At 43.4% G+C, this 21,601-nt stretch overlaps 1 protein-coding gene across 2 annotated transcripts; it reads right to left on the bottom strand.

Moving 5' to 3' along the window:
* Positions 1-5,360: 5,360 nt before the first annotated feature.
* LOC147333212 (polyserase-2-like) lies at positions 5,361-20,008 on the bottom strand. 2 transcript variants are annotated; one of them, XM_086290233.1, is made up of 10 exons: positions 19,879-20,008; positions 16,821-16,841; positions 16,485-16,647; positions 16,084-16,349; positions 15,216-15,361; positions 14,850-15,129; positions 13,013-13,184; positions 7,132-7,385; positions 6,896-6,993; positions 5,361-6,168 (listed from the first exon to the last, which is right to left on the bottom strand). In XM_086290233.1, exons 1-10 carry the CDS (start codon positions 20,006-20,008, stop codon positions 5,878-5,880), a joined length of 1,821 nt encoding a protein of 606 aa, XP_086146359.1. In that variant the 3' UTR covers positions 5,361-5,877. The 2 variants fall into 2 exon arrangements, with proteins under 2 accessions (XP_086146359.1, XP_086146360.1); XM_086290234.1 differs by lacking the exon at positions 19,879-20,008 and adding an exon at positions 17,961-19,862.
* Positions 20,009-21,601: the final 1,593 nt, after the last annotated feature.

Raw genomic sequence — 21,601 nt, 5'->3', positions numbered from 1 at the left:
AAGCCCACATCGTTTCTGGGACACCACTCAGACAGCCAGCAATTTAAGGAGAACATGCAGCTAAACATGTCACTCCTGGTCTGATTGGGGAGGGGACCAGAGAAAACTACAGAGGCCGACATTGTTTTGGCAAAGTTGCACACCGATTCAATATTGATTTTAGTGACCTCCGATTGGCGTAACCGGGTGTCATTACTGCCGACGTGAATTATGATTTTACTGAATTTACGTTTACCCTTAGCCAGCAGTTTTAAATTTCCTTCAATGTCGCCTGCTCTGGCCCCTGGAAGACAATTGACTATGGTTGCCGGTGTCTCCAGCTTCACATGTCTGAGAACAGAATCACCAATTACCAGAGTTTGACCCCCGGCGGGTGTGTCGCCAAGTGGGGAAAAACGGTTAGACACATGAACGGGTTGGTGGTGTACCTGGGGCTTCTGTTTAGGACTATGCTTCCTCCTCACCATCACCCAGCCGCCCTCTTTCCCCAGCTGCTTGGGGTCTGCCGGGGAACAGCTAGCGGGGCCTATGCTATCTTCGGCTGCACCAGCTACAGGGGCCTGGCTAGCTATGGGTGAATGAAGGGTGCGAAGCCGAGTCTCCAATTCAGTAATCCTGGCCTCCAGAGCTGCAAATATGCTACATTTGTTACAGATATCATTACTGCTAAAGGAGGCCGAGGAGTAACTAAACATCTGACACAATGAGAAAGAAAGTGCAGGAGGGACAGGGACAGAAGAGGCCATGCTGCTAACGAGTCGGCTACGAGCTAAGCTACGCTAGCGAAACAGTACAGAGACAGTGAGTGAATACTTTGGCTATAAATTAGGTAGTGAGTACACAGAAAGTGTGCTTCGGATGAAGTACGTGAAGATTATACTATGAAAGAAGAATGTATTTAAAAGTTGTTAATTAAATTGCTAAGCAAATAAGCTACTCAGAAACACCACTGTGTTTGAGCAGGAACAGGAAGTGATACTCTACCGCAGAGCCAGCGAACACCAAGAGTCAGTAATTAATTACTGATTACTTCCCCAAAAAAGTAATCCCGTTACTTTACTGATTACTTATTTTCAAAAGTAATTAATTACTTAGTTACTTAGTGACTTTTTAAAAATACAATTTACAACCTGAACAGGTGATAAAGCAATAGATCTTTCAGCCCAATTCTACTTTTTCTGCATAATCCATCATACAACATGTAATCAAATGGAAAAGTCTGTTTTTAAAACTTGTTTTATTAGTTTTAATCTTTTAACTTTATGCATCAAGCAAAAATTTTATTATATGCAACATTCTCTGACTGGAAGAAATTTGTTTAATATTTAAACCTATTTTCTGCACATTCCACCACATAAAAAAAAAAAAAAAAAAAAAAATATATATATATATATATATATATATATAAAAAAAAAAAAAAACACCCAGCGCGCCCCTGCGGGCGGTTTATCCTTCAAGCTCGGGTCCTCTACCAGAGGCCTGGGAGCTTGAGGGTCCTGCGCAGTATCTTAGCTGTTCCCAGGACTGCGCTCTTCTGGACAGAGATCTCCGATGTTATTCCCGGGATCTGCTGGAGCCACTCGCCTAGCTTGGGAGTCACCGCACCTAGTGCTCCGATTACCACGGGGACCACCGTTACCTTCACCCTCCACATCCTCTCGAGCTCTTCTCTGAGCCCTTGGTATTTCTCCAGCTTCTCGTGTTCCTTCTTCCTGATATTGCTGTCATTCGGAACCGCTACATCGATCACTACGGCCGTCTTCTTCTGTTTGTCTACCACCACTATGTCCGGTTGGTTAGCCACCACCATTTTGTCCGTCTGTATCTGGAAGTCCCACAGGATCTTAGCTCGGTCATTCTCCACCACCCTTGGGGGCATCTCCCATTTTGACCTCGGGACTTCTAGGTTATACTCGGCACAGATGTTCCTGTACACTATGCCGGCCACTTGGTTATGGCGTTCCATGTATGCCTTGCCTGCTAGCATCTTGCACCCTGCTGTTATGTGCTGGATTGTCTCTGGGGCATCTTTACACATCTTTATAAATATATATATATTTATATATTTTTGTGTGTGTTTACACTCGCGCTTTCAAATAGATGCAAGTAAAACACAGCAGAAAATAAATAAAGGCAAAGACTCAGCGGTCCTGTTGCTCTATTTTCACCTGTAAAGCAGGAGTGGGGTAGGCGGAGGTTTACCCTGGTGCAGGTGTGCCGCGGTCAGTGGAAGAATCCGTGAGTTTCTCTGTGAGTTTCCCATTACGTCGTAGCTACTCGGTGCTTGTTTGGAAGTTTAGGGGTTTTTTTCGCTGTAAAAAGAAGTTTTCTTCCCACGCACAGCGGACACTAATGATTTTGTCACTTTTTATGGAATCAAACTCAAAGTAAGGTCAGTACTTCCACGCTTTAAACGCTGCACGCTCATACTCTCTCTGCACTCGATATATGATCCATTGTTGATCTGCACACAGCTGTTGTCACGAACGTCGCACTCGCTTACATCACTGTCGTGAGACATTCTCGCAAAAAAATCACGGCTTTAGTAACGCAGTAACGCAGCGTTCCTACGGGAAAGTAACAGTAATCCAATTACCGTTTTTGCAATAGTAATCCCTTACTTTACTCGTTACTTGAAAAAAGTAATCGGATTACAGTAACGCATAACGTGTTACTGCCCATCTCTGGTGCCTACACACAGCCTCTACATCACACTGTCAGGGTCTGTGGTTGATTAATAAGACGGAGTGGAGTAGAGGCATGTAAGACTGCAACTCTGCTTCCTGGTCCCAACTCTGGACAATCATGTTTTTGAGGGTTTAACAGGTCTGACCAGATTTCTAGAAATGAGAGCTGCGCCATCCAAAGTGGGATGGATGCCATGTCTGCTAACAAGACCAGGTTTTCCCCAGAAAAATTCCCCAATGATCTAAAAAAAAAACAACCCAAAAAACATCCCACAATGAATATATGTATCGAAAACAAAGAAAGACATAGGGTTTTATATATATATATATATATATATATATATATATATATATATATATATATATATATATATTAGGGGTGCAACGATATTCGTATCGATATTGAACCGTTCGATACAGTGCTTTCGGTTCGGTACGCATATGTATCGAACAATACAACATTTGTAATTTATTTTATCAACTTTCCTTCTGACGATGCTGTCTGTGTTGAGCGCTCAGTGAATCTGCGTTCGACTACTCCGCCTAGGGTCGACAGTGCAGCCTAGGCGGAGTAGTCGAACGCAGATTCACTGAGCGCTCAACACAGACAGCATCGTCAGAAGGAAGAGCGCAGGGCAAGCTAGCGAGACAGAAGTTAAGCTCTCCTTACAACATGGACCTCCCCCACCCTCATTCAGATCTGGCGTTTGGAATTATTTTGGTTTTCATGTGACGTATGACCCTGAAGGTAAGCGAGTCATGGACTAAAGTAAAACAGTATGTTGGATGTGCCATGCAATGCTCAATTACATGGGTGGGAACTAGTGTGTTAGCGCAGTTAGCTCGTTAACGTGTTGGCCGTCTAGCCCCATGCACGGGGCGATCGGCGGTAGCTCGTTAACGGAGATTTGCCGTGTTGTGGCGTTAAGGTCATTTCAACGAGATTAACCTGAAAGCACTAGTGGGAACACAACGAATATGACTGCACATTTACGCCGACATCATCCTAGTGCAAAGACAAAAACAACAAGCATGCTACTAACTTTAGCCGAGTCATTTAGACAGCTGTTTAATATGCTGCTGAGAATATAGCCCAGAAGAAGCGGATAGTATAGCTTTTATTTTGGAAAGAGACATTTCTCTGTAATAAACTCTCTTTTCCAAAGATGAGTGATTCCTCAATCAGATACCATTGAAACATAGAAATGTGCATTTGCTCGCAATATCGCTAGCCCAACGTCCCGGGGCTAGTGATTTTTTCAGTCGGGGTACCAAAATCTATCTCTTCCCTGCCCGTCGGGCTATTGTAGGAAGGAAAAATATATGTCAATGCTTTTGCATTCTTTCAGAAATGTAGCTGGGTAATTATGTCATTGGCATCGGTGAGCCACTGTCAATATGTGACATGTTGAAGTCGCGTTTGAATTTGCGCTTGTTTTTTTGCTTTCACTTTGCAATCGTGCGAACTGTGTATAGAGAGCGACAGCACTGATCTGTGAGTGATGATAATTTGCGCACCAATTCCTCTGACATCGTCTTATTAATTGTTAGCTTACTATGCAAACATGACAAGTGAAATCTCCCGCAGCTTAAACATGTGAGAGGTTGATCGCGCAGAGAATCGCTGAGCTTATGTGAGTGAGCGTGTAAAAGCAGCAGGATTTATATTTGACTACGATGACCTGGATGACTGAGAACCTTCACAGACAGATATATATTTTAGTTCTGCTGAGCCAAATAAGACAGGTCAGGGTGAAGAAGTGACAGCCAAAGAAAAGCTTACCACAAAACGGAGAAGTTATGACAAATCAGACTATAAGGCAAAAAGAAAGTGCAGCTTTATGGTTTCATGGACAAAATTATTTCTGTGGCTGCAATATGACGAGCTAAATAACCAGGGCTGCACATAAGTGGTCCGCAGGTGCGCATTCGCTGTCAAAATAAAAAACACGCACAAGGGTTAGGGTTAAATTTAAAAACTGTACTTTTGAGTTAAAATATATATTTATAATTTTAATAAATGACAAATTAAAAAGGCATGAACATTTTTTTTGTATCGAAAAAATATCGAACCGTGACACCAAAGTATCGAACCGAACCGAACCGTGAATTTTGTGTATCGTTGCACCCCTAATATATATTTATTTATTTATTTATTTATTTATTTATTTATTTATTTATTTATTTATTTATTTTTTTTTTGCATTTACTGGATATTTATTGTTTTTCCTTCAAATTACACATTTGTTTTCCACTGCAGTTCAATAGTTTGAGTACTTAGCGTTGTGGCCCAGACATGAGGTAGACGAGGAACAGCCCGATCATCATCCTGCTCCTGAGAGCTCCAAAATATGTTTCTTTAAATCAGATTAATTACGACTGCAGGATATGCCATTAGCAGTATTTGTGTTACAATTTTGTTAGAATTACACAACACTCCTGAAAATGAATGAACGATTTAGAAACACCATTCACCGTTATTACCTCAAATATATAGATATGTATGTAACAAGTGCAGATAATGAACTGCTGGGATAAATTTTCATGTTCAGTGCAAGTTTAAAGGAATTCTTCATTTTTATACCAAAGTTTAGCTCCGACGCCTGGTGCCACCATCACATTAGAGCAGGAGTAAAGTGAACATAAATAATAAAGACATGGAGCTGGAAATCAGAAGAAAGATCTTCTTTACAGAATAAAAAATTATTAATCGGTTTTATTCATCACTCGAGCACATGGGCATTAGTTCGAATAAAAGACAACTTAAATTTGGTGGGAAAGTAAAACTGTTTGCAAAAAAGCAGCTACCTGTGCACAGGTACGTAGTTGTTCATGTTATTCATCTGCAAGTCGTCTGGCAAACATCTTGTCAAGTCTGGGGTACGTATATAATCATAAACAAGTGTACAGTACACACTATGGGTCAGAATTCATGATAAAAATGCTGCGCCTCAAAAATGATGTGGCACGCATTACACAACTAGCTTAATTTTCTTGGTAGTGGTACACTAAAGTTACCCTTAGCTTACAGTAAACCTGCCCAAACGTCACCACTGAGCTCTAGATAACCGATTAAGGCAGAATCAAGTCAAAGATTAGCAGGCACAGCTTTAAGCCTGTAAAGTCTTAGAGTCAAAGCTTGTTCACATTCATTTGTGTCCATCACATCATGTCGATCAAGTCAAACTCTCTACAGGAAGAGCTGGAGACAAACGGTGAGGCTGAGGAGATGGAAGAAGACAAAGATGAAGGAATGAGCAGGATGACCCCCGCTGCTTTGTGAGGTAGTTGTGGTGGTGTTAGAGGCTGGAGACAAGAGGGTCCCCAGCGTCTTCGTCAGAAAAGCATCAAAGGTGCTCACTCTGGTGAAGGTCATGACTGAGCTTCGTCTCCTCCTGGCAGAGGAGCTTGGAGCTGTTAACACGACCGCCTGGAACCAAGAGCCGCTCTGCTTACACATCAGCGGGCCGCCAGAATCACCCTGAACATACGGAAAGGGTCAGTTATTATTATAATCTATAATATTCTACGTATGATGGTTAAAATGCCTTAATCGTAACCATTGAGTATAGGTTGCAATGGAAATATTAAGCCGTCTACACATAATTCACTGTGAGTTTTTGTTTCTCCCGCACGCTGTGAATGTATCATTAATATTATCAGTTGGTGGTTGTAGCTGAGATTCAGAGGTTTCTGTGGATACACACATGCCAATATTTATATAAAGAAACTTGACTGCACAGAGGTTTAAACTGCAGCTAAGCCCCTTTGCGCTTGGCCTCAAGACATATTACATTATTTATCGTGTTTCACAATATAGCCAAAAAATATCACAATATTATATTTTCCTTGTATTGCCCTAGTCAGAGCATTTCAGGATTCATTTTGTTTTGAAGGTGCTCTTCAAATCTGACCACTCAGCTTCCATATTGAAATGGGCACCTAATTTATGTATTTTCTAAACTATAGGTCATCGGGACATAAAATCTACATGTACACAGTCATCAGTCAGAGCTGCTAAAAACACTTTAAAATCTTCCAGCTAAAGGTTTAAACAATTTTAAAGAGTTTTATTCAGTTTCTGAACATTTGGAGAAATCAGAGAACTTTGTTTAAAGCTTTGCTTCTGAAAAGCAGCTAAATCCAAGGTCCAGAATAAACAACATGTCAGCAGACAGTGTTATAAGAAGAAGAATCCAGTCATTTACCTGCTGCAGTGCAAACACGTCTGTACAGATGCTCTCACTCGATGATGAGTTCCCACAGTTTACCACCGAGGTCTGAAACTGCTGCATAACTTCCTCAGCTAACATCATGAAAGATAAGAAAATCCTGATGTTTGACTAAAGAAACTGTAAGTGCAGTGGTCCACATGTGTAATCTGAGAGATGGACTGGTGCAGAGTCTGGGCAGAACTCTGTCAGCCTTCATGTTGCTGACTCACCTCCTCCTCTTCCAGGACTCCAACCGGCCGCCCAGCACGCCAAGCCCTCGGCGAAGGTTCTCCCGTTGTCCAAGCAGATGGGCTGGATGTAGTCGGTCAGGGTGGGCTGGGCAGATAGACGGAGGATGGCTATGTTGGTCCCGGTCGTGTTGCTCAGAGTGATATTTGTCACATTCAGCGTCACCTCAAAGGGGTTGGATCCATTTAGCTTCAGACGCCCCAACACGACAGTCCACTCGGACGCTACAGGGGAGCTGTGGGTGGAACGAAGCACACAAACATAAACTTCATCAGCTTCAAACAAGATCTACACCTTTACGCTCAACTTCATGGGACCCAAGTTTTACAGATTTGAACTCGTTATGTCAACCTGTAATGGCTGTGTTAAACCTCCCCACCTTTCTTCAAGCATAATTTGCAAACACAAGCTGGGGAGAAGATGAGCCATATAGAAGGGAGCATTCCTGACATCAGTGTCATCCATGCAGAACTGACATTAAGTCAGCATGAAATACTGACTTAAAGAAATGTAACTGAGGAGTGGGGCTGGAAGTGCAATACAAAGGTGCTTGCTGATTCGTAGCAACTGTGTATAGACTAGTGCTTAATGCATACTTTTGCTCTATTTTGGGCCTAAAACGTAGCCTATGCATGTGGCCCGCATCTATCGTTCATACTCATGTATGGTGGGTCTGAGTTGTTTGGTAATGTTGCTGCTGAAATACTAGCTCTTGATGGAGTTTGTTGATTCTCTTCCTGTAGATTTTGAAAGGGCACTGGGAAGAAAAAGTAACCAGAAATGCATAGGAGAAAACAAAGGTAGCAAACGAGCCAATCACAGTCATTCCAGTCTGAGTGAAAGCATAATCATATTTCTATGGAGGTGTACATCAGGTTATGCTGTAAAATATGATATACCTACAGACTACATTTAACACAGAAGTATAAGTGGTTCTTAGAGCAGGACATCATAAAACACTACCTGTATAATACACTATACCTGGCTAATTTTTCAGGAGACAGACACTATCTCTACTTTCCTCTTTGCTAAAGCATATAGTTAGGGCTGGACCAGGTGACCCTGAATCCTCCCTTAGTTATGCTGCAATAGACATAGGCTGCCGGGGGATTCCCATGATGCATTGAGTTTTTACTTTCCAGTCACCTTTCTCACTCACTATGTATTAACAGACCTCTCTGCATTGAATCATATCTGTTATTAACCTCTGTCTCTCTTCCACAGCATGTCTTTATCCTGTCTTCCTTCTCTCACCCCAACCAATCACAGCAGATGGCCCCGCCCCTCCCTGAGCCTGGTTCTGCTGGAGGTTTCTTCCTGTTAAAAGGCAGTTTTTTCTTCCCGGTGTCATCAAAGTGCTGCTCATAGGGGGTCATATGATTGTTGGGTTTTTCTCTGTATGATATATACATATTATATATGTACAATATAAAGCGCCTTGAGGCGACTTTTGTTGTGATTTGGCGCTATATAAATAAAATTGAATTGAATTGAATTAATTTATACCATGGATTACTCCAGTGGTTCCCACACTTTTTGTACTAGGCCCCCGTGTGTTTTACAAGAAAACGATTAAAAAAATACAAGTGAACTGCAATAAATTACAGGTAGTAATAAAATAAACTACTAACTCTTTTACGCTATGTCCACACCTACATGGGTATTTTTGAAAATGCAGCTGTTTCATCCACACTCAAACTGTCATGGCATTTTGAGTTTCTTATGTTTTGGTTTGATTTTGTATTATGGGTTATTCTTTATCTCTGTCTTGTTGATTATTATTATTTATAGTCTGTGGTTCTTGTGCCCTCGTGTTTAGTATTGCTTTAGTCTTGTGTTTAGTCTGCGTCTTTGTGAACTGTTTCCTGTATTGTTTACATGAGATGAATTACAGAATGGCAGATAGAGACAAAATACTGTTAATCTGACTATCTTTTTTAAGTTTTACACGCTTACATACACACACGCAGTTACTGTCCCTATATTTAGAAAGGCAGAGGCGTCACGGTGTGATTATTTTACGTGCAGTTGTTTTTTCCTGTGTAATAATGTTCAACGTCTTGATCCATCTCAATCATCCAGGAAAGTAAGTCTCCAAAAGTTGATTCTGTTCATCTGGACGTAGAGTTTTGTGGGAGAAATGTTTCGTCATCATCCAAGTGACTTCTTCAGTCTCAGCTGACTGCAGGTTTCCCCAAATCTTATAAACAGTACATTTGCATCATGACTGAAACCAGCCCACTGAAGGAACAATGGGCTGGGAGGTCAGTTCCTTAATCATAAGTATGCAAATTCTCTCAAAGACCGCTAAGGCCGGAAGTGTGAGGCTTGTGAAATGGGACGGTCTAGCCTCTGTTGCGCTGCCCAGGTTGCCTAGCAACCATGATACTAACAGCTGGAAACGTGTCATACAGCTGTGTTTGACAGAAATGAAGGAGAAAATCTTTTGTTCATTTGTTTGTTTCTACATGAGCTTTGATCATTCTCTGTGAGATTAAGCTCAGCTATTGAACGGCGTATATTTTAAAGTAAAGGCTTTAAAACCAAGTTAGTACAAACATCACTAATGTCACATGACTTTGCCGACATGTGGCCAACAGTAATGTTCAATGTTCTTCGTTATTAAACATTTGCACATAAATAAGTGACATAATATTCAGCACTTAGTTTACTAAGTTACTCTTTGGGCGCCCCTCATCCGCCGTTTTTTTTTCAGCAAAATTATCCACACCCACCGCTGCGCTATGCATTCTGGGATACGTTGGGCTACGAAGTCTACACCGCCACAGCCTTAAAATTCAGGGAAATGAAGGACGCATTTGAGGGCCGCATTTCGAGCAGCCTTCGAATTGGGACAGCCTTTGTCGCGTCGCTGTGACGTAATCGGCCTTAAAATGCGGCCTTTAAGGCTGCAGACCCTGAATTGGGATACAGCCTATGTGTGTGTGCGTGGTTGTGCTCCGGGCTACAGGCACGTCAGGCCTGTGGATGACTGGCCACGCCCAAGGAGGATGCCACACACCTGCAGCGGATTAGCGTCGGCGGAGGGTATTTGCGGAGAAAGTATTTACGGCTCTCGGTGTTTTGTTTTGCGTGGAAACCAGGTCCAAGTGGCTCTTTGGGTGTTGCTGACCCCTGTCCCAGCCCATTGTTCCTTCAGTGGGCTGGCTTCAGCCATTATGCAAATGTACTGTTTATAAGATTTGGGGAAACCTGCAGTCAGCTGAGACTGAAGAAGTCACTTGGATGAGTGACGAAACGTTTCTCCCACAAAGCGCTACGTCCAGATGAACAGAATTAACTTTTGGAGAATAATGTTCAACATTGCTATCAATACATTTTTCAAAAAATGCCTCTCTGTGCAAAATGGCTTCAAAACATAAACAACTGTGGGATACTGTTTGTCCTTGATTTGAACCGGGGGAACAAATCGTGGCAGGATCAGCCTGATGTTATTTGTATCCCACTGTAACTTTACTGTATAAAGAGCTAACATCTCCAAAATGTCAGGAGTAGTTAGTCGTTACAAGAAGTGTTTGTGAACTAAAAATCAAAAATGTGGGATCCTGTTTGTCTGTGATTTGAAGAGCCCAACATGTGCTCCCGACGAAGGAAAAACAATTCTGCAGGGGAGACCTACCGTGGCACTTGTGCAGGTGAAGCCAAAGGAAAAATATGCTTCAGCAGATTTTCTAGTCTTTGGCTTAGAATGAAGTTGGTTTGGAAACATATTCAGCGATGCTTCATCTCCTGCTTTGCGTTTGTGTGGGCGCCCCGTCCAAAACCTGTCCATTATGCTAGCAGTGTCCAAGCGTTCTTTTTTTTCCTTTTCATACCGCACCCCCCTGCAATGGCTCTGCACCCCCCTATTCCCCCCCCCCCCCCCCCCCCTTAGGGAGTGGGCCCCACAGTTTGGGAAGCTCTGGATTAGTCTATGCCAGGTAAAAAGTGTCACATTTAATGTGAAGCTGGATTTAAGTAAAAAGTGTTTAAAGTCTCCTCCGCCCCCTCGTAGGGTTTCCCATGGCAAATTGGTCCTGAGTGAGGGACCAGACAAAGAGCGATTCATAAGACCCTTATGAGGAAAACATCCAGGGAACAGTTTACCCTGCCCTGGAGCGAGGCCCCGGGAGGTTGCCCGAGGGCGAGCGTCTGGTGACTGGGCCTTAGTCCATGGGGCGCGGTTGGGCACAGCCCAAAAAAGGGACATTGGCGCATCTTCCTGCAGACCCACCACCCACAGGAGGCACCGTCAGGGTTGGGTGCAATGTGTGCCGGGCGCCGGCCAGGAGCAAAGGCCCTGGCGGTCCGATCTGCGGCTACCAAGACTGGCAATTGGGACATGGAATGTCTCCTCTCTGGTGGGGAAGAAGCCTGAGCTAGTGCGTGAGATTGAGAGGTACCAGATGATAGATATAGTCAGGCTCACCTCAATGCATGTCCTGGGCTCTGAAACCAGTCTCCTGGAGAGGGGCTGGACTCTGAACCTGAGCGGTGTTTTGTTATTGGACTTAACGAACACCATGTTCGAACATAAGAGTGTCCATAAGTGCACGTGGCACCAGGACACATCTGGTGGTAACCCCTGAACCAAATGGAGGACACCTGAGGTGAGGGGAGCCACCAAACTGAAGGCTTGGTTAGCCTGTGGAACTCTGGAGGCAGCTGATAGGTACCGACAGGCCAAGCAGAATGCGGCGCGGACAGTGGCAGAAGCAAAAACTCGGGTGTGGGAGGAGTTCGGAGAGGCCATGGAAAAAGATTTTTGGACTGCCTCGAAGAGATACTGGCAAACTGTCAAGCGACTCAGGAAGGGAAAGCGGTATTCTACCTGCACTGCGTATAGTGCAGGTGGAGTGCTGCTGACTTCGACTGAGAAAATCGTCAGGCGGTGGAAGGAATACTTCAAGGACCTCCTCAATCCCACTGGCACGTCTTCCGTGGCGGAAGCAGAGTCTGGGGACAAAGGGGATGACCCGCCAATCTCTGGGGGCGAGGTCACTGAGGCAGTTAACTTCTTGGTGGCAGAGCCCCTGGGGTGGACGAGGTCCGCCCCGAGTTCCTGAAGGCTCTGGATGTTGTAGGGCTGTCTTGGTTGAAACGTCTCAATGTTGCGTGGATATCAGTGGCAGTACCCCTTGACTGACACCCACTGGGGTGGTGGTCTCCATCTTTAAAAAAGGGGAACGGAGGGTGTGTTCCAACTCCAGGGGAATCATACTCCTCATCCTCCCTGGGAAAGTCTATGCCAGGGTGCTGGAGAGAAGAGTTCATCCATTAGTCGAACCTCAGCTACAGGAGGAACAATGCGGTTTTTGTCCTAGTTGTGGAACACTGGACCAGCTCTTTATCCTCTCGGCGCATGGGAGTTTGCCAAACCAGTCTACATGTGTTTTGTGGACTTGGAGAAGGCATTCGACCGTGTCCCTCGGGGTGTCCTGTGGGGAGTGCTCTGGGAGTATGGTGTGTCTGGCCCTTTGCTACGGGCCATTTGATCCCTATACGACCGTTGCAAGAGCTTGGTCTGCATAGCCGGCAATAAGTCGGACTCATTCCTGGTGGGTGATGGGCTCCGTCAGGGCTGCCCTTTGTCACCAATTCTGTTCATAATTTTTATGGACATCATCAGTTGTATCATAATCTAACCCATTGGTTCCCAAACCTTTTTGCTGGGCCCCCCTTTGTTTTACGAGAAAACTGTTCGCGGCCCCCCACCACCTAAACATTATTATTTGTATCCCACTGTAACTTTACTGTATAAAGAGCTAACATGTCAGGAGTAGTCAGCAGTAGTAGTCTGGAACCAGAGTCAGGTTCCAGACTCTGGTTAGATCAGAGTCTTCAACCCCAGTGGCAACTCACCTTGAGAAACAGTTGGCGTTGCTCAGCACAGAGTCCAAGGCCACCAGAGTCCCACCACACACATGACTTCCATTCTTCTGCAGGCTCGCCATCCACGGCCATGAGCCAGCTGTCGCCATTGAGGTTCCTCCCAAAATGCCAGAATTCTTCGGAGCTTGTCCACAGAATATCGCTAAAGAGAAAAACCAGAGGCACACACAAAGAAATGTTAAAATCTTTAACTATCATTTCAGGTCAGCAAGTTTAGACTTTATGAAAGCACACAAGTTCATCCTAGGATGGTTTTAGAGGTAAAGAAGCTACTTGGGTGTGAGGTGAAACACTTTTAAAAAAACAAAACATTTTTATTTAATGTTAAAAAATAGCATCTATCACTGGAGAAAATGTGATTTTTGCCTGTGTATACTATCAGTTAAAGTTCTTAGAAAAAATGAATCCCAGTAGTTGGAGACTGACGGTGTTGGAGAGTAATGGAATACATGTACCGGCGTTACATATTTAAAATAAAAAATATGAGTAACTGTATTCCGTTACAGTTACCATTTAAAAAGGTGGTACTAAGAATACAGTTACATTGTTGAAATAAATGGATTACACAGCGGTCTTCTCCTGTTTCATATGTTAGGCTATGCCCTCTTTATTTTTGGTAATTCCACACCAGTGGAAACCTAAACAAAACACGCATTAAGAGGCTCTAATGCCTGGGTCTCAATCTCACGGCCCATGTCACCCCTACTTTACCTTTACTTTTAAGTATTATTCAAAAAAAGCTACGAGCCCGACATGAACCCGACGTATTAGCCAGAGGTCCCTTTACTACGGTTCAGAGCCGTGGACCATATTAGCATACTAGTTTTCTACACGAGATCGCTGCAAAAAGTGCAGCCTTACCTATTGTCCACCATGCTGTTACTCGTTTTATATTAAGATTTAAACATCTAGTTGGTGTTGGTGTGGTGAGTAACCTTCAGTAATAGTAATAAATCTCACAGCAATAGTACACTCATGTAGTTAACATGAGTGTACTATTGCTCTCTCTGCTAGGACTAAGCACTTCACTCTGTTTCAGTTTCAGTTGAAACTGCTTACAGAGCAGAAGTGCAACCGTTAGTGAGAGACTGCTAGCTACTAGCTTAGCATAAACAGGAGGAAAGAGTTGATTGTGGGCTTTAACAAAGGCTGACATCCCACATCGGAGGGTCAGCAGGACAAAATTCCCAGGCATCTACATCAATGAAGGGCTTTCCTGGACTCTGAAACCCACACACCTGGCCGAGAAGGGGCTCAGCACAGCAAGCACTTCCTCAGGAGGTTGAAGTAAGTGAGGAACTCTTCCTCATCCTTGCTGCCTTAGGAGGAATCACTTCCTTAGAAGGCTTTTACCGAAGCACTACTCAGAGCATCCTGATGAGCTGCATCGCACCCTGGTATAGTGGCATGACTGACAATAAGACTGCAACGCAGGGTGATGGCTGAGAGGATCGTCTCAGATGCAAAAACAAGGGCTTCTCCACTGTGAAGGCCCCCTCGCTTCCTTCGTTCATCAGGTTCTTAAATCAAAAAGGCCTCTTTGTGTTTTCTGGTTTTTATTTATTACATTGTCTGTGAAAAATTTCATTTCAATCCAGTGTCTTATAATATGACTGTTATATGACAAAGGAAACTTGTAAACTGAAGTAAACACAACTCGGTATCAGCTGGTTGGAATCAAATAAAATAGTGATCAGTACATTTCTGATTTTAGGTGTGGTGGTTGTTGTAGGATTTGTGGGTTTTGTATTGGTATCCGTGGTGGTAGCTACAAAGGTGATGGTTTTAGGGTTGGTGCTTAACATACGTTTGCTGGTGGTGGTTGGAGGGGTGGTGGTAGTAGGGGTGGTGGTTGGCACTGGTCCTGTGCAGGAGACACTGAGGTCGCTGTTGGTCCCAGTGGACGTGAACGTCATGAAGCCCGGCTGGTTGGAGGAGATCTTGCTGTTGATCCAGGTCTGGTACTGGGATACTCTGGCGTAGACTCCTGGAAAATTAGGCAAGGCGCAACCTTCCCCAAAACTGACGACTCCCGCCTGAATCCAGCGACCGCTCTGCTTGATCACCATTGGACCTCCTGAATCCCCCTTTGAGAGCAGAAACATTTACTGTTAGCTGAGGAGAAGAAACTGTAGAAGGTGAAAATGTGCCAAACACAGGTAACAACAATCACCTGACAGGAGTCCTTTCCTCCTGCACTTAACCCGGCACAGATCATGTTGTCAGTGATTCTTCCCACTCCATAGTTACAGTTACACTTCCTGTTTCCCACAACAGGAACCTCCACCTCCATCAGGTTTTGTGGAGAAGGAAGGGGCACTGAAGGGACCCCCCAAAAAAGTCAGGTCAAAGAAACGTGATTGATTAAATGCACTCAAAGGATGGCTCTACCAAACTTAAAAACAAAGTGCAGTCATGTGTGCAAACAAAGACAGTGAGACATGTTTATCTGCTGTGGGTTCTCCTGTGCTGTTCCACTGGCTGACAGTTGGTGGCAGTAAAACACAAAGAAATGTGAAAAAGTGTCACAGTCCCAGGGTTCTTTACCGTAAAGGTTTATTATTAAAGTTTTTGTGGTTTACTGTATTTCTGTTTGTTAATATTATTTGTTTAGTTTGGAGTGTTTCTCTTTGTGTGTTGTGTGTATGTCTGATTCATTGTTAGCTACATCCTGGTGTATTTTGATAATGGTTTTTCTCTGAGACAGAAGTTTTACTTCCTTTGAATCGTTTTCTTGATTACTTTTAGCTGTTCTCCCAGTTGTTTCCTCCCCCCATTTGTAGCCTCAGATCTCCTTTTTGTTGCATCATCACTCATGGTTGTGTGTTTCCTTGTTTCATATATCATTGTCATAATGTGTTTGATAATGATATATATAACTTTTGCATTTGTTAAATTTTAATTCTCTGTGTTTCTTTCTTTTTTAATGCGTCTCCACAGACCTGGACCTTACATAAGAATTTTATTGCTCAATTTATTTCTAAAATGGTACATTATACTCATCATTACTTAAAAAACGATCAGGTGTCTTTATGACCCACCTCCACTTCCTATACTGCCCCAGCCGGTGACCCAGCTGTTAACACCGCTGTAGAAGATGCTGTCTGAAGCTGCCAGGCAGACGGGAGAAATGTAGCTGCTGAAATTCACCGGTGAGGAGAGCTGCAGGAGGCAGACGTCATTGTTGAAAGTTTGAGAGTTGTAGTTTGGATGGTTGATGATCTGTGTTACTGTCCGAGACACTGCATTGGGGTTAGATCCCTCTAGACTCTGAAGGCCCAGATTCACAGTCAGACCGGTTGGAGTACTGCTGAGATCATCAGGAGCGACACGAACAGTGCACAGTTGTTACAATTGTTATAGACGAGAAAACATATATAAAATTTGACTTCACAGCGTCTTTAAATCATGTTTAGAGTGCAGCTTCAGCCTCATCACTCACGTTTGAAAGCAGTGAGCAGCAGTCAGCACCCACTGACTGTTAATGAGGGATCCTCCACAGAAGTGGGACCCAGATGTTTGCAGACTGACCTGCCAGGGCCAGCTGCCAACAGGGGCCACCTGTCCTCCTACAATCCTGGTGTTCAGAGACGCCTTACCACAAACTGAAGACCGACATTAAAACACAGAGTGAGCATTACTGTAGGAGCTGTAAACTCTCAGCACTACAAACTGCTGAGTGAGGACACAGTGATCCTGGGAGTCTACAGTTCACTCACAAACTAATATTCATATGAAACTAAAGATTTATTACACATAAAACTAAATCTTATCTTACCATCCAGCTGTGACTCAGACTCTGAAACACAGAAACAAACCATTTTAAAGCAAATAATCTCCATTCATTGTTCTGTGATTAGTTCACTGTCTGTAATAGTAGTGGGAAAGTCTGGTTTGCTAGAAGCAAGAGTGTTAAAAATTAAGCCAAGACTTGCAGTCCCTCTAACATCTACCAGAGTGTGCAATAGTGTTTATATACATAGAAGTGTGTGTGTGTGTGTGTGTGTGTGTGTGTGTGTGTGTGTGTGTGTGTGTGTGTGTGTGTGTGTGTGTGTGTGTCAGACTCAGAGGGAGGAGGGGTTTACTGTGTGACTCAGTAAGATGAAAACACTGACGAGCTGTTGATGATGGTCTCTCACACAGAGAAATACAGGACACACACTGTGTGTTGTACAACTAATCCTTCATGCTTGACCCCAACAGAGTCCTCGCCCTCCATAGTTACTCCATCGTTAATTAGAAAATGGTTTTCTGAGATATTTACTGAGACAGCCTGTTCTGCTTCTGGAGATTCACCTTCCTCATCAATGTTTTGCAATCATAGCGAGATGTGGCGCCATCTCAGGACGCGACCAACTTCCTGCTTATCGTCACGAAGGAAACCTGTCATCACACCTCAGATCATTTGCATTTATCTACAAAAATTCAGAGTTCAAACATCTTTTCAAAACATCTCCTCGGCCTTAATTAATCTCACAAATAGATAATCAGTAACAATCAGCCACAAGAACCTTTACTCCACCACGTCACTAAAAAATGTCAGATTTATGCTAAAAGCTCTACAAACCCGTCAGCTTTGTTTTGCACAGCATTGCAGCATGTTGTTCCATTGTTGTGCTCTCTCACCTTTAGTCTGTTTGTCCTCTGTCATTCTGCTTTTTTTCCATCTCCTTCCCCACCCTGCCAAACCGCCGAGGTAGGTGACTGCCGCACCCTGACCCTGGTCCTCTTAGTTTTTAACTTTACCAGCGTTTTAAAGACCCTACAGTTATCGTTATGGTCTTTACTTTGCAGTTCAAAGTGCCGTAAGGTTACTGTTGTTATTTGGTGTTCTATCAATACACCAAATCAATTTCTAAGTCTGAGTTTAATCTCTTCAACACTTCAATCTGTTAAAATCTTACTACAATTATTATACCTGATGGAGTGACTTCTTCCATTCATGTGTAATAAAAGCATCTTAAGATGACGTCAGGGTGTGAAACTGACAAATTTACTTCCTTTAGTCCACAGGTGTCGAACTCCAGGCCTCGAGGGCCGGTGTCCTGGAGGTTTTAGATGTGTCCTTGATCCAACACAGCTGATTTAAATGGCTAAATGACCTCCTCAACATGTCTTGAAGTTCTCCAGAGGCCTGGTAATGACCTAATCATGTGATTCAGGTGTGTTGACCCAGGGTGAGATCTGAAACCTGCAGGACACCGGGCCTCGAGGCCTGGAGTTCGAGACCCCTGCTTTAGTCTCATGTCTTTGCCTGCAGTTCACATTGAAACTAGTTTATTATTGTTGCATCATCTCCAGAAGCATGGAGTTTAATTTGTGAGAGTATCTTCTAAACCACAAAGTTGAGAATACTTTCAAAGAAAAATCTTTACTAAAGACGTCATGTGACTGCAAGCTCTCTTCTAACTCCATTATCACATCCCAAAACACCCAATATGTACATGTGCTGTAATCAAATCATTCATGTGAATAATAAGCTGTACAGATCAGAATCTCATGTTATGAGAGGCTGTAATGGCTGTCGTGTAATTAATATCCTTAGTATCCCTATTGTTTAATTATATTGTTTTATGTACTTTAATCATGAAGGTTTGTAGAGCAAGACCACTTTTAACTCACAGACTAAGTGGTAAATGGTAAATGGCCTGCATTTGTATAGCGCTTTTCTAGTCTCTAAGGACCCCAAAGCGCTTCACACTACATTCAGTCATTCACACACACATTCACACACTGGTGATGGCAGCTACATTGTAGCCACAGCCACCCTGGGGCGCACTGACAGAGGCGAGGCTGCCGGACACTGGCGCCACCGGGCCCTCTGACCACCACCAGTAGGCAAACATGGGGTTAGTATCTTGCCCAAGGATATTTGACATGCAGCCCGGAGGCAGCCTGGGATCGAACCACCGACCTTCTGATTAGTGGCTGACCTGCTCTGCCACCTGAGCTACAGACACCCAAGTGCTCACCCAGACTGAAAACAGGAAGTGTAGAGCTGTACAAGTATGTTAATAACTACAGGAAGCCAGATAGAAAAGAAGAACTTTGCCATATAAGCAATGTTTGTATCGAAACTGTGATGTGTAAAGTGCCAAAATAACACCTATATGAGACACAGTTTATGATTCTAATGTTAGAGATCCTGCAACTGTCTGGGCTGTGCAGGGGTCTCTCTCTTCCAGATGATTGAATAAAAAGAAATATAAATGTTTTAACACACTATGAGTCGGTTTTCTCTGTTCTGTCATGGGGACAAAAGAATCGGGGTTAATACTGTACAGCACAAAGGCATCACAGTTCACTAGAACCACAACTAAGGCTGAAAAAATTTATTTCGCAGAACAAACAATAAAACTGAAAAATCTTCGAGTCCAAACACTTGGTTGACATCTACAGGTGACACTGAGCAAAGTATTTGTGCTGCAATACCAGCTCTGAACTTCTTAAATATTACCGCTGATTAATATCACCCATGTCACTGCAATTTTAAAAACTAACTGTGATATGAAACAAAAAAACATTAACATAAAATAAAGGTTAAAAAGTGATTAAAAGTTCAAATAAAATAAAGCAGCTCTAATAACTGTGACACAGACGCTGATTGATGGAGAGCAGTTCAGCCTCTCAGCTGCTTCCAAACCAAACAGATCGTCACATTAATCTGTGTTTAAGCTTTCATCACCAAGATAAAGATGAAGCTAAAGCACAACACCAGTCCTCCTTTTCCTGTCGTGTTACTTCCTGCAGTGTCACTTTAAAGTGAAGCGCTGTGCTCCTGAGTGTTTTCACCCTCTGAGTCGTTCCTGATGCAGGTGTGTGCAGAGAGCTCTTACCTTGGGTCAGGAGCATCAGCCCAGCAGCCAAACACATCACTTTGTAGAAAGCCATCGCTGTAAGATCCAAACATCCAGACCTGCTGAAGCTTAAATAACCTTCCTCTCTCCTCCTCCTCTCTGTCTGCATTAAGCACACCTCTCTCTGACATGCCCAACACCTCACTGCAGCTCACCTGATCTCCCTCACAACAAACACGCTGTAACAGGAATTTCAGCTTTCAGGCATCAGTCTTGAACTTGTTTATTAATGATTTACTTTTTTTTAGATTAATTATCCATTGCACATGAGGAAACCAAAGCCCTGCTACAGACTGAAATATTTTTCCTTTACCTGAGGAGATACCTCAGATATCATTCGTTTGCAGTTTCATCAGAGAAAAATATCCCCTCAGCAGGATTTCATTTACAAAAGTCTGCAGGGAAAGTACGTCCAATTATAGTAAATCTTTCTTTTAAAAATAGGCTGAAGGCGCCTTTAGTCAACATCACAAACGTCACAAAAGAGTATTTTGCTACATGACATATAATCTCTTTCATTGGCTGGTTTTCACCTCATTGGAAATTGTCTTCGTGGAAAGTTGGCCACCAAGAACCAATCTTAAAAGGAAACTAGAAGTAAAGGCTGCGGTATGCCAAAATACACAATAAGTGGCAACAGATCTGGTGATGACTCATCACTCAATCATGTATGTACAGAGGTCAGGAGAAAGGTACAACAGTGAGTGTTTATATCCAGAATTCAAAATCCTGCTCCTCACATACAAGGTCTTAAATAATCAGGCCCCATCTTATCTTAGTGACCTTGTAGTACCATATCACCCTATTAGAGCACTTCGCTCTCGCTCTGCAGGCCTACTTGTTGTTCCTAGAGTATTTAAAAGTAGAATGGGAGGCAGAGCCTTCAGTTTTCAAACTGGCTGGTGTCATGGCAGAGTGTATGTCAACCAGATGTGGGCCAGGTCTGGCAATGATGGCACTGTTTATGTTCCTATTTAGTTAGAAGACCCAAATGCCATGTTGCAATACTGTACTGCTATGGTAGCCAATGTTTCAAATGCAGGTTTGACAGGTTTGTGAGTGTACACTTTATCCAAAACCTAGTGAGGGTTTACTCATCTTTGCCATTGGGTGGCTGTAGCTCAGGAGGTAGACCAGCTCACCAACTGGTCAGAAGGTTAGTGGTTCGATCCCTGGCTCTTTCAGTGTGAATGTGTATGAATGTAGTTAGGAAGCACTCAGTGTGATTGGGTGAATGTGGCATGTTGTATAGAGCACATTGAGTAATCCGGGAGACTAGAAAAGAAAGAAAACTAGAAACCTATATGAGAGTCAGTCCATTCAATGTCTGAACAGAGTTTTGTCATGTCACTTTTGCATGTTCCAGCACATGTTTTTATTACATGGCTTGATTAAGGTTCACATTTGGCTGATATCTGGGGCCAGAGCTGAAACTGTTCTGGGCCAGCAGTGCGTCTGCAACTGGCCCGTAGCCGCACACAACTTACACATGGTCCACATACCGCTAAGAATGACGGCCCTTTGGTGGCCCAGATCAGGTTTGCCAGAGGTAGTCCACATATGGGCCAGCACAGGACCACCAGTGTGTCTGCAACTGGGCTTGTGCCGTCAGTCTTTGCGGTATGTCGGCCATGTGTAAGCACATTGTGTGGGCCAGATCCGGGCCATGCCAATTTTAATCTGTAGGCTTTCCTTTTTGCTA

Source organism: Aulonocara sp. 'chitande type north' Nkhata Bay, linkage group LG4 (assembly GCF_057382095.1).
Source record: "Aulonocara sp. 'chitande type north' Nkhata Bay isolate Kocher_YH1m ecotype deep benthic linkage group LG4, A_spYH_male_GT1.1, whole genome shotgun sequence".
In the NCBI taxonomy this organism is placed as follows: domain Eukaryota; kingdom Metazoa; phylum Chordata; class Actinopteri; order Cichliformes; family Cichlidae; genus Aulonocara; species Aulonocara sp. 'chitande type north' Nkhata Bay.
The sequence above is the reverse complement of the archived record's forward strand: the minus strand, read 5'-3'. Positions and strand labels throughout refer to the sequence as shown.